Source organism: Chrysochloris asiatica, unplaced genomic scaffold (assembly GCF_000296735.1).
Source record: "Chrysochloris asiatica unplaced genomic scaffold, ChrAsi1.0 scaffold00299, whole genome shotgun sequence".
Classification (NCBI taxonomy): domain Eukaryota; kingdom Metazoa; phylum Chordata; class Mammalia; order Afrosoricida; family Chrysochloridae; genus Chrysochloris; species Chrysochloris asiatica.
Window position 1 is genome coordinate 643,642 of NW_006408817.1, and position 14,296 is coordinate 657,937.

A 14,296-nucleotide genomic window follows, 5' to 3' on the forward strand; every position below is an offset into this window, starting at 1 on the left:
GGGGCAAGTCCATGTTACTGAGTTACAACAAATTTATTATTATGAGGGAAAACAAGTGTAGCCAGCCATCTTTAAAAATGCCCCAACCACTGCTTCTCAATATAGAAAGACTAAAACTACATACAGCTTATCATACAACAAAATCCCATCTGTCCCCTGAAACTCCCCTTTTCATTCATTAGAAGGGGATTAAAAAAAAGACTTAAAGAGCACTTTACAGCAGCATTCAGCTCTCCTATGAAATACTCAGCATCTTAAATATTATATGTACACTTTTCTGTGTATGAACTAGATAGATACTGGCTTCAAAGTTTGTGGAACTGGGGAGAAAAATAACCCATTCAAAACCATTCTACATATTGTCTTTTGGCAGAATAGCAAGTATCCAAGTTAGAATAGGAGGGTTACTTTGTTGTGTCTTTCCAAACTTTAAACTCTTTTTGTTCCCCTTCTACATAAAGCTCAGTCACCACTCCTGAGTGGAGATGGGGAGGGGCTCTGGCCCCGGCTCCTCTGGCTTCTCAGCAACTGTTTTCTTATTGCTGCAGCAAGGCTTGAATAGATGCGTGTCGATGAGGACTTCCCCAAAGCGGCCTTTATAGATAATCCCACAACATATTTTCTGTCTAAGTGATAAAACAGAGACGAAAAGAAATTAGTAAGGCAGAAAAACCAGGAATCAAAAGAAAAAAGAAAAAAAAAAGCAAATCTGATTATGAGTAGAACAACATGTTAAAAAGGGTTTACTTCCACAATCTCAGTACATTTCAAACAAATGGGTTACTAAAGTGACCCGGATTAGTTAGGTAATGGAAATTACCCAGCTCACTAAAAGGCCATGCTGGAATTTTATCAACTATTAAAGGGGAAGATGACATTTCTGAGAAACAATATTAAAGGTCATATCAAAAAAAAAAAAAAAAAAATTACAATCTCTAAGAAAAAAACATTACCATTTCCTACGGAGTCCCCCTGAATGCCTTTCCTCAATCTCATCCCACTCACTCTATTCCTTGTCCCAGATCTTTAGGTATGCCACTCCCTTTTAAATGTATATATTTAATGGTTTTATTACATTTGCATCTGTAAACACATTGCTTAATTATCAACACAAACATATACACATAATACCGTATGTCTTGTGCCCATCATGTCTCCATTATTATGTATTTTAAACATACATCATATAAATTCTAACTTTTATATATGTTTGTGTGTATATATGTTGTTGTTAAGTGTCATTGAGTGGTTTTGACGCATAGCAACCCTGTACAGGGTTTCCAAGGAGCAGCCAATGAGCTTGAACTGTTGACCCTGTGGTTGAAAATGTGCAGTCCAGCACATTACCCTAGCTGTTCTGCGGCAGAAAGATGAGGCTTTCTGCTCCCGTAAAGATTTACAGCCTTGGAAACCCTGTACAGGGTCGCTATGAGTCGGAACTGACTCCAAGGCACATAACAACAACAACTGTATAATGGGAGTTTTGGTGTGGGGCTGTGGGATAAAGCACTGGACCACAAGTTCGGTTTGAACCACAAGATCAGCGGTTCAAATTTATCAGCCATTCCTTGGAAACCCTATACAGGGTCACTATGAGTCAGAACCAACTTGAGGGCACTTAAAAAAAAACAACTGTATAAATGGTAGCGTACTGGTTACGAATCAGGCTGCGAACCGCAAGGTTAGCAGTTCAAAACGACCAGCTGCTCCACAGGAGAAAGATGAGGCTTTCTGCTCCTTTAAAGATTTACAGCCTTGGAAACCGTTTTCAGGGTCGCTATGGGTCGGAACCAACTCCACGGCACTTAACAACAAGAGTAGTGCTGTACGGTAAGCAAACCAACCAGTTGCTCCTTGAACACCCTATACAGGGTCACTGAATCAGAACTGACTCGACAGCACCTAACTATATAAATGGAATTCTGGTGTGGCATCGTACACTGGATTGACAACCAGAAAGCTGGCAGTTCAAATCCACCAGTTGATCATTGGAAGCCCTATATAAAGTAGCTATGAGTAAGAACCAATTCAGTGGAACTTGACAACAAATAGCAACTATAAAAATATACAATATAGTAAATCAACTCATATCAGTGGACAGTATTTTGCCATTACAAACATTGCTCTCCATTTCAGGGCACAGGTGTAAAGGTAGCCATTCCCTAAGTTTTATTGCTGGAATAGAGCATGGGAACATTTTCACCTTTATCTGAAGATGTCATTTATCAATGTGGTTTGCACTCATTTCCTCTCCAACAACTTGGAAACCAGTGTAGGCCAATCTAGTCTGTGTAAAATGGCATCTCAGTGAGATTTCAATTTGTTTATCCTTGATTATAAAAAAAGAACATATTTTCATTTAATAGACTGTTCAGATTATCTTTTATGCAGTAACTTACTCTCTATTGGGCTTTTTCTTTCTTTGTCATTTTTTGTGTACTCCAGACATTAACCTTTTGTTGAAGATGAATATATTTTGCTGTTTATGGTGCCACTGATTAAATTTTAATATACTTAAACTTGGTCTTTTATGTCATAAAAAATCCTTTCCCATTCCAAAGTCATAAAGACTTTATTTCTACTTTAATGCACCTGCAATGGATTTTTTTTAATATGTTGCCCACATACGGATTCTAGCAAAAACGTTCCACATGGATAAACATGTTGTTTCTAATATCCTAGAAACATTTACTCCAGAGTCCACTTTTACTGACTGATCTCCAACTCTCCATAAATGCAAGGCCTTGCTTCTGGGCTCTCTTCCATTTTTCTACTTCTATTCCAAAAATATACTGTATCAACCATTGTTATGTCTTGATTTCTCTTGGGGCAAGTACACTCACATTTTCCCTGTTTTTCTAGAAATAAATTCCTATTTTGGACTCTCTGCTTTTGCACATAAACTTTAAAACTGTATTGTCAAGTTCCAATTATATGCTGAGATTTTGACTGTAATTATCCTGAATTTATAAAATAATGAAAAGCGATCATCTTCATAATTTACCTTGATCTGGTCTTTTTAATTATTGTCTACTAGTATTTTACAATTTTAAATTTTTCTTCACAAAGGACTTGTAATGCTTAGTGTGTTATCAGTTAGAACTCAGTGACCCTGGATTAGGGTTTCCATGGCTCTAAATCTTTGCTGGTGCAGAAAGCCTTGTTTTTCTCCCCGGAGTGGCTGGTGGACTCCCAACTGCTTTGCAGTCCATTGTGTATGCTACAGAACCACTGCACTCCCCACTGCACTCCCACTTAAGTGGGTGCCCTTAGCAAATACCTTCCTCTTTTTACCTCTATTTCTTATAATGCCTCATACGGATTCAATTATATATGACAACTATAGTGTTCACTGAAGTCCTGGTGTGACACTGTGGGTTAATGCACTGGAATGCAAAGTTGCTTTGAACTGTGAGGTCGGGGGTTCAAACTCACCCGTTGCTCCTTGGAAACCCTATACAGGGTCCTTTATGGGTCAGAATCGACTCGAAAGCACTTAGCAACAACAGAGTGTTCAATAAAGTAGATAGTATTAAGCAATGTTCTCAGTGTTTACCACCACAATTATCACTACCACACTGGTAATGGTGACTACAATCATGGGACTGTCTATGACAACACTCTGTATTTGTTCTCGATCTTAGTGAAAATTACCTCATTATATGTAACAAGAGTATAACTTTGTACTTTATGTCGTTAAGCGCCGTCAAGTTGGTTCTGACTCATAGCGACCCTATATAGATAGGGTTTCCAAAGAACAGCTGGTAGATTTGAACTGCCAACCTTATAGTTTGCAGTCTAGTGCTGAAGCGATAATGCCACACCTATTATCTAGGTAAGGAAGTTCCTTTCTATTTTATTATCTTTTAAATCTTGAAAGATGTTCAAATTTATCAAACACTGTCTCCGTACCACTAAGATGATAGGTTATTTTCTTCCCTCTCGATAGTGTGTCTAAGGAGCTCTGGTATCTTAATGGTTAAAAGTCAGTCTGCTAACCTTAAGGTCAGTAGTTTGAAACTACCAGCTGTTCCATGGCGAAAGATGCACCTTTTTGATCCGGTAAAGATTTACAGCTTTAGACACCCTATGCGGGTCACTATGAGTTGGAACCGACTCCATGGCACACCACCACCATACATAGTATGTCTGGGTTCCAGGATCATCACTGGACTGTGAACCACAAGAGTGGTAGTTTCAAACCCACCAGCTGCTCCTCGGAAACCCTATATAGGGTTGCTTTGAGTTGGAACCGACTCGACAGCAGTTAGCAACAACAGTAGAGTGTCTAGGAGTTCTTGTATAGCTCTGTAGGTTAAGCACTGGACTGGTAATCACATAGTCAGCAGTTCAAACTCACCAGCCACTCCTCAGAAACCCTATATAGGGTTGTTATAAGTTATAGCCATCTTGATGACACTTTTACTCGTTAACAACATAGAGGACTAAAAGATTCCTAGTGACCCAGTCAGCTCTGCTGCCAACCCTCCATCCACTCCCTAGGGGACAATCTACTTCCATAAATATTACCGTTGTTGTCAAGTGCCAGTTCTAACTCTTATCAACACTGTATAGGGTTTCTAAGGAGTGGCTAGTTGCTAGTGTGTTTGAACAGCCAACCCTGTGGTTCTAACTGAGGTTATGTCTGAATGCTTATCCTCGAGGCAGTGACACATGAAAATCCTATGGGGCAGTTCTACTCTGTCCTACAGTCACTCTGAGTCATAATGGAGGAGATGGTAGTGAGTTTGCTTTATAGAGGGTCAATGAGATAAAACGCTTGGGGTACAGGACCTCTTATCTTGACCTCAATGTAAGATCACAGTAAATATTTTCCTGAAATGTTTAATAAACTTGCCTCTCTGGACCTAGATCTCTTTGAGGGCAGATTTTTAATAACTGAAACAAATTCTTTTGTTATAATTATTCAAATTTTCTGTGTTTTTGAGACAGCTTTGATAAGTTGTTTGTTCTAGTAGTATATACCCAGCCTCATCTATATGGCTAAGTTTGTTGGCACACAGTTGTTTATAATACCTATTATCTTTTAAATTTCTGGTTTATCTGAAGTTTTAAGAGGGCTTCTTCTTTCCTAAGATTTGTGTGTAACATCTCTTTTTGTTATGCCCTTTAACCTATAGTAATATGTTGTGTTTTTTGTTTTTTTTTAAGGAATCTTGGTACCACAATGGTTAAGCACTTAGCTTGTTTTTATCAAAAAGTCTGTGGGTTTCAAACCAACCTGTGACTTTCCGTTAAGATTAGAGCCTAGGAAACCCCATGGAGTTTTTCTACTTTGTCTACAGGGTTACTATGAGTCAGAGTCCACTTGACTACAAACAGCAGCGATGCTTTTCATCAGATAGATCCTTTTCAAGAATCAACTCTTAGCTTTATTAATGCTCTTCTGCATATTAGTTTTCTCTTCTATTTATTTCCATTTATATCTTTATTATTTCTTTGCTTTTATTTTATCAGCCTATTGGTCTTTATCAACCTTAAGTTGAATACATTTCAGCCTCCTTTCCTTTTGTTGTTAATTATTAAAAGCTATACAGCTTTATCATACACATTTTGATCTGTGATATTACCTAGTAAGAAATGTTTTCTAATTTCTATTATTTCTTCATAGATCCCAAAATTCCTTAACTTACAAACACATGGGATTTCTCTATTATCTTTGTGTTAATTCTATTTTGGGCAGAGAGAGCTAAGAGCTCAAAAGGTAACAGCCAGACACAAATGGACAAATAAGACACTGAAGTGTCTAACCAGTGTGTCTAACAGTGTGCTGGTGTAGTGCTACAGGGTAAGCATTGGACTGCTAACCACAAGATTGGTAGTTCAAAACACTAGCCACTCCTTGGAAACCATGCACAGGGTTGCTATGAAACAACATGGCACTTAGCAACAACAACAAGCGCATGTGGATGACGACAATCATTAGGCTTTGTTGTTGCTTCCGGCTCATAGATAGTGACCCTGTATAGGATTTCCAGACTCCTGGTGGTGTGCTGTAAGATTAGCACTGGACTTCTATAACCACAAGGTCGGCTGTTCAAATCCACCAGCTCCTTGAAAAACACTATCCAGGATCGTTATGAGTCGAAACAGACTCCATGGCACTTAAAAAACCCACAATATAGGATTTCTAAGGAGTCACTGGTAAGTATGAATGACCGATCTTGAGGTTTAAATTGACCTTGTGGTTTGTGTTTATCCACACCATTGTTGTTATTTTTGTTAAGTGCCATGGAGTCAGTTCCGACTCATAGTGACCCTATACAGGGCTTCCAAGGCTGTAAATCTTTTAAATCTTTACGGGAGCAGAAAGCCTCATCTTTCTCCCACAGAACAGCTAGTAGCTTTGAACTGCTGACTATGAGATTAGCCGCCTGATTCATAACCACTACACTACCAGAGATCCTTATCCACACCATCAGAGAGACACAAATGAAAACTATAATGAGACACACAACCTTGCTCCACAGACATCATTACTAATGTAATAATAAGTTTTTAAAAATGTAAACCAAATGGTGGCAAAACTGTGGTGAGACTGGGCTTCTTATACATTGCTGATAGGACTGTGAAATGGTACAACCATTATGGGAAATAGTATGTATGGCTCGTCCTCAAAAAAAAAAAAAAAAAGATCACCATGTAAGTCAGAAACCTCACTCTAGGTATATCCTAAAGAACTAAGAGCAATGACATAAATAGACATTGGCACACCCATGTTCATCACAGGATTATTCACAATAACAAGATGGAAACAACCTCAATGTCCATCACAAATGATAAATATTGCATACGACCACTATTATAAAGTCAAGAACAGGTTCACACATAAAAAGAAACATTCCTTGATGGATACCAGAAATGGAAGGAAAGAGTGAGAGAAAAATCACTTAGTTGACCATACAAAAGAGTGTTAATTAGGGTGAAGTAGGGTGATATAAGGAAAAGTCAGTATAATAGGAGTCCTGGTATAGTGCTGTGGGTTAATGTGCTGGACTGCAAGGTCCTTTGAACCTCAATATCAGTGGTTCAAATCTCTATAGGGTCACTATGGGACGGGACCAATTAGATGGTACTTTAAAAACAACATTTTAAATGTAATAATATATACAAGTACAACACTGAAACAACAGTAATAACAAACAATAATTGATAAGTAGATACACAGGTAAATTTGAGGGGCTTCCAGTATCTTTTAATGCCGTTTTTTCACAAACTTATCCAAGTCCTGTCATATGTACACTAAATAGGTGAGGAACATCAACTGTAAACATATGTATGTATGGCTGTGAATATTTCTACATACAAATTTTAAGTACTACATGTATACTCATATTCTACGTATGTGTATTTACATATGTACATGAGCATTCATGTAGCCTTTACAAATTTTTATGCATATTCATATTGTGTGTGTGTGTGTGTGTACCTAATGTGGGAGACAGATAAGGCTTTCTGTTCCTACAAAGATTTACAGTCTTGGAAACCAAATATAACAGCACAGGTGGGGAACGTCCAGCCCACGGGCTACATAAGACCTCGAAATAATTTGATCTGGCTCTGCCAAGGCAACCACAGTTTCAGCCATCACACTAGGGGTGACTTAACTAAATTATATAGCAGGCTAATTTTTAAGTTGGTAATTTTGTATGGCCCACAGATGATGTTTGACAGATAAAAGGTTCCCCACCCCTGCTATACAGGGTCACTATGACTCAGAACCAACTCAACAGCACACAACACACAGATATAAGACAGAGCACACAGAGGGCAGTTTAGCTTCTACACACCAGGACTGACTACTGAACTTGAAGGCTAAGAGCCATAGTCTCGGTGGACAAGTAGTTCAATTGGCAAAAACACTTCACACAGTGTTCTACAACCTATTCTGATGAGTGGCATCTGGGCCTTCAAAAGCTTGAACGCAACCATCTAAGAAACAATTCTTGGTTTCTTCCTGCCATAGGATAACAAAGAAAAACCAAGTCTCAAGGAAACAACTAGTCCAATGCACTAATGACCCATATGAACCACAACCTCTTGTAACTGAAGACCACTAGTGACCACTCTGCCAGGAGCATAACAGAAGGTCCCAGTATAGTGGGTGAAAAAAGAAGAAAGTTTTAAAAAAAGAAAAAAGACTGAAAGAAACTGGAGGAATCCTAAAACTACTACCCTAACACAACCATCTAATTTGAAACTGAAAACACTCTCAAAGGACAACTTTCAGCCAATTAAAAGACAGGCTTATTGTGACACTGTAAGATAAGCACTGGGACTGTGAACCACAAAGTCAGTCAGTTCAAGCCCAATGGCTGCTCCTTGGAAACCCTTTATAGGGTCACTACGTGTTGTAATCAACAGCACTTAGCAACAACATAAACAACACACAAGAACGTGCTCCTTAGAACAATCAACTATGAAACCAAATGGGCAACATAGGCTAAACCAAAGATGAGAAGGCAGGAACATAGAGTATAAAGGGAGGAATGAAAATGTGGAACCCAAAGAGCAAAAGGGAAAAGGGGAGTGTTGTTGACACATTGTGGGAGTTGTTACCAATGTCATGGAACAATTTGTGTATGAATTATTGATTGAAAAACTAATATGTTATGCAAACTTTCACCTAAAGCACAATGTTATTGTTGTTATGTGCCGTGGAGTCGGTTCCGACTCATAGCGACCCTGTACAGGGTTTCTGAGGCTGTAAATCTTTACGGGAGTAGAAAGCCCCATCTTTCTCCCACAGAACAGCTGGTAGTTTTGAACTGCTGACCACGAGGTTCGCAGCCCGGTTCGTAACCACTATGCTACCAGAGCTCCTTAAAGCACAATATAAACGTTCAAAAAAGAGACAATGATAAGTCACAGAGCTGTGTGGACATGAGATCAAGCCTATGAACTGTTGTGTTGTCCAATCACTCCTATGGCCCTACTGATTTGCCCACTTGATGTTTTTGTGATGTTTAAAATAAAAAACCTATAGTAGTTCATTTGACAATTTTTTCATATTATGCCAATAGTTTAAGCTTTATTTTTGAAGTTTTTGTTAAATACAGAGAAGTTTAAAAATGTTTAAACTTCCTTGTAAATAAGCAGTTCGAAACTACCAGCTGTTCCACAGGAAAGAGTTACAGCCTCAAAAAGCCTGTACAGGATCGCTATGAGTCGGAACCGACTCCGCAGCACATAACCACCAACCAGAGTAACTTACTTCTATTCTAGTAACCCTTTCTTAACTTAAAATGTATTGTGTCCATTCAGATTAAATCTATGTGAACTTCTTTCAGGTAATTGTTTTTGATAGCTATATATATTTATTCCCATCCTTTTCTTTAAAAACTTTATATTTTACCTTGTGTAAACAAAAAACAGCTGTTTTGATTATCCAACCTTTGGCCTTCTAGCTGGAGACATTACTGTTCACATTTACTGTGATTCCTGATCGTGTAAGGTTTATTTCTGGCATAATTTATTTGTACCATATTTCTATATTCTCTCATATATCTTTATTCTCCTTTACTGCCATCTTTTGGATTGAGTATTTATGTTCATTCTATTCAAGTTTAATCTACTCTTTCAGTGGTTACCCTAAAATTTTTAGTGTCGTTGTTGTTGTTGTTAAGTGCCGTCGAGTCGGTTCCGACCCATAGTGACCCTGTACAGGGTTTCCGAGGGTGTAAATCTTTACGGGAGTAGAACGCATCTTTCTCCCGCGGAGCGGCTGGTAGTTTCAAACCGCTGACCTTAAGTTTCGCAGCCCGATTCGTAACCACTACGTTACCAGAGTTTAATCTACTCTTTCAGTGGTTTCCCTAACATTTTTAGTGTTACACATGGTTAATTTACCAAGTGTAAAGTCATTAAGAAAGTATTGAAGGGTATTAGGACACTCTGACTCCTATCACGTCACCATCTCAACTCAGGTTATCGTTGTTACCTAATTCTTTCTCTGCTAACACACCTGCTGTCATTTTAGACAGATTTAACTTTACCAAATATTCACTGCTTTCTTGTCTTTCTTCTCTGAATTTCAATCTGGGCTTTTCTGCCTATAGGTTTTCTTTAGGTGGAGGTGGGGGTGAGGTCCTGTTTCACATATCAAACAAAGAAAATATTTTAAAAGTCAAAATGTCTTTTTCTACACACTGATCCATAACATGTAATTTTACAGTGAAAGTGATTTTCTCTTGGCCCACTGAAGATATTAATCTGTCCTTTTTCTGGGTCTCTGTTGATGTTAGAAAGCTTTATATGTTTGTTTCTTTGAAAATAATGTCTTTCTTCTCCCATGGCTTAAAGGATTTTTTCTGTCTTTCTATATGCCATCATTTACTATGATCTCTATGGATGAAGTTTTTATTTTTCCTACTTTGCTTTTAAATTTTTATGCTTTCTAAAGTTTGTGAACTATAAAATCCTAATGAACTTTCAGTATTTTCTGTTTCCTAGTCTATTACATCTCTGTGGACTTTGAGGTATTCACATTCACTTAGCTTTCACTCACTAAGTATTCTTACAATGCCATTTTTAAAAGCTTAAATACATATATGTAATTCTAGTGTTTGTACTTTTCTTTCACTGGTGTGGTGCTGCAGGATAATGCGCTGGACCATAAGGTCAGCTTGAACTGCAAGGTCAGTGGTAAAAACCCACCAGATACTTCTTGGAAATCCTATACAGGGTCTCTACGGGTCGGAACTGACTCGATAGCACTTAACACAACAACAGCAACAACAAAGAAGGAAATTTAGGTTCCCTGGTGTGATTTTTAGATTTTAAATAAATTCTAATAATTATTTTTTAACTCTGCTAAATTCCTGCTTAACCCACCTACGAACTACGTATGTTATCAGCTGTGTTTGTCAAATGCCACGTAACTGCTAAGGATGCAAGAAAATAGTTGCCTGTAATTAAGATGGTTTGCTGGTTAGAGAGATTTGTCATTCTTTACCTTTTCCAGTATGTAAGATCTAAAAAGGAAAAGACTGGTGTTCTATTAGAGCCAGAAGCCATCTCTGTATCTGAACCATCATCTGACTGGTTGCTGTAACAAGGAGACTGAGCTGGAGAGGCACTTGAGGTGGTACTGTGAGCATCAGAGTCTGTAATAAAGAGAAAAAGTAGTCAATTTCATTGTATGTGATTACATCTGAACCTCAGCATACACACTACAAATAAGCTAGCAAAATACATATACATTTTTTTCTATTCACAGGGGTATTTGAAGATATCCATACCAACGTTTTTCTAAAAGAATGAGATTCTTATGCTTAAAAGAAAAGTAGACATAGTTTTCCCTGTGGATTAATGTGCTGGACTGCAAAGTAGATTAGAACTGCAAGGTCAGCAGTCTTTCAACCTCACCAGTTGTTTCTCGGAAACCCCTATACAGGCTCATTATGCGATGGGACGTAACAAAAACAACAAAACTATGGAAAGTGATAAGAAGATAGTTGGGTACCTTGGAACCCAAGAAAAGACATTAAAGCTAAGGTCCCTGGATTCGTTTATGCCTCATAAATCCCAGATTAAAGAGTTGAAGAAGCGTCCAGAGCAAAATGACATAGTAAGCAGTTGCACTGAACCAACCCTCTGCAACAAAGACATGGGAGACCAAGTAAAACAAATGCCAACGGTGACCTGGAACCCTGAGTATCACAACATGCAACGGAGAGGTAGACTGAGTGCCACCTGGAACAAGCTGAACAGGAGCAGCAAGAGAGAGCAAAAGCCTGTGGACTGGCCTGGTGTGGTGCAGTGCAGTCAGCTTAAGCTTCTGTGAGTGCTTCACACCATAGCAGCCCGTGGGCACACAACAGGTGGGCTACTAGAGGGTACAATTCTCCTGAAGGCAAGGGCACAGCCAGTCTCTGCCCTTACCAACCTAGTGGCCAGTGACACCCTGGCCTGCCTGGGGTAGGACACCTCACACAGCGTCCCTGTTTCTGAAGCTACATGAACCTTCCTGAACGACACTACAAAGTCAGCGTATAGCTAGAGTTAGAAAAACAAAACAAAAATCGTCAGGAAAAAAACCCAAAAACAAATGTGAAGAAAGTCTACAATTTATGCGAGACACTATCAACAGAGAAAAATAATCCAAGAATCTGGACTATATGAAAGAAAATCATGGCATCAGGATTATAGAAAAACTCATTAACAACCTGTGATACTCAGGTGATACAACCGGTTCTTGCTGAAAGCAAAGAGGACTTAAAATACTTACTGAAGAAGATAAAAGACCACCGCCTTCAGCATGGGTTGCACACCTCAATAGAAAGAAAGCAAAAATCCTCACTACTGGACATATAAATAACATCATGACAAGAAAACTAAAATCCTTACCACTGGACCAATAAACAACATCCACATAAATGGAGAAGACTTAAGTTGTCAAAAACTTTAACTTGCTCAGATCAACCATCAACACTCATGGAAGCAGCAGTCAAAAAAATCAAATGATGTATTGCATTAGGCAAATCTGCTACACAAGACCTCTTTAAAGTGTTCAAGAGCAAAGATGTCAGTTTCAGGACAAAGGTGTGGTTGACCCAATCCATGGTATTTTCAATAACCTTATCTGTTTGTGAAAATTTGACAGTCAATAAGAAAGACCGTAGAAGAATTGATGAATTTGAATTATGGTGCTGGAGGAGAATATTGTAAGTACCATGGACTTCCAAAAGAACAAACAAATCTGTGCTGGGAGAAGTATAGCCAGAATGCTCCTTGGAAGCCAAGATGGCCAAACTTCGTATCTCATACTTCAGACATATTACCAGGAGGGACACCAGTCACTGAAGAGGGGTATCATATTTGGTAAAGTGAAGGGCTGGATAAAAAAAAAAAAAAAAAGAGGAAGACCCCCAAACAAGATGGATTAGCACAGTAGCAGCAGCAATGGGCTCAGGCATAACAACAATTGTGAGGTTGATGCAGGACTGGGCAGTGTTTCATTCTGTTGTGCATAGGGTCACTATGAGTCGGTACCAATTCAATGCCATGTAACAACAACAAATCAAGAGGAATACTTTATAGCCTAAGTAAATACAAATGTAGAAATACCCTCTATCAAACCTATATCCACTCATGTCTGTTCACCTTGCATGTCTATCTATCTATGTATCTACCTGAGTTGTAAGATGAGGTAACTTGTACTCCTCACCTTCATCATTTTTACTGACCTCTCTCTTATTGTTAAGTGCTATGGAGTTGGTTCCAAACCACACTGACCCTGTACAGGGTTTCCAAAGAGCAGCTGGTGAGTTTGAACAGCAAGGTAGGCAGTACAATATATTAACTCAAAGCACCACACCAGGACTCTTCTCTCTTATTGTATATTGACTAATTATGTATCTAAACAACAAAACCTCTAGCGAGTATCCACTTTTGAAAATGCTCTTATTTTTTTTTAATTATGGGAAGAGTAAGAGGCAAATGGAAAGAGACTAGATCGTCTTTATTTTCTTCCACTTCTAGTTTTGTACTACCTGTGGTACAGATAGTAACTATTAACTCTCATACCAATTACGGTATATTTTGGTGAAATTAAATAAAGACAGGTATTCAAGCTAAGTAAGTTAACTGATGAGAGCTTAGAAAACAAAAAAATCCTATGAGCATTTATTATTATGGTACAGTTACATTTGGAGTCCTGGTGTGGTGCTATGGGTTAATGAGCCAGACTGCAAAGTCATTTGAACTGCAAGGTTGGCAGTTCAGGCTCACCAGCTGCTCCTCGGAAATATTATACAGGGTTGCTATGGGTCGGAATCGACTCAATGGCACTTAACAACAACAAAGACATAAAAACTCCCAGCTTCTCCTTACTTAAATGCATTGTTTCTAACTTTGAAATAGTAAATTTGCTATTATTTTTATTTAGCTCCATATGAAGATGAGCAAAATATTCATGTAATCATGAAGTTTACTGATACTAAAGATCTGAGACCACAAAAGCAAAATGTAGATAACATTACGTCATGTATCCTGGATCATTTATTGTATTAGAACATTTCTATTGTTTAGCAAAACAATCATCAGTTTGTATAGCTTGTAAACACATCTTACAAATTTAATGCATTCCAGTTGTTACTATGGAAAATGTAATGTGTTCTAATGACTTTTTACTGACAGACTCTGTTAATATATATACTGTTGTTGTTGTTAAGTGCTTTCGAGTCGGTTCCGACCCATAGCGACCCTGTACAGGGTTTCCGAGGGTGTAAATCTTTACGGGAGTAGAAAGCCTCATCTCTTTCTCCCGCGGAGC

At 38.4% G+C, this 14,296-nt stretch overlaps 1 protein-coding gene across 1 annotated transcript in view; it reads right to left on the reverse strand.

The window, feature by feature from the left end:
* Positions 1-437: 437 nt before the first annotated feature.
* Positions 438-14,296, reverse strand: part of FAM60A (family with sequence similarity 60, member A) — a 37,578-nt gene continuing 23,719 nt past the window's right edge. The window contains exons 5-6 of the mRNA XM_006874748.1: positions 10,976-11,126; positions 438-626 (exon numbers count right to left, since the gene is read on the reverse strand). Of these exons, the coding sequence (XP_006874810.1) occupies positions 467-626; positions 10,976-11,126 (311 nt within the window). The 3' untranslated portion in view covers positions 438-466. The remainder of the gene's footprint in view (positions 627-10,975; positions 11,127-14,296) is intronic.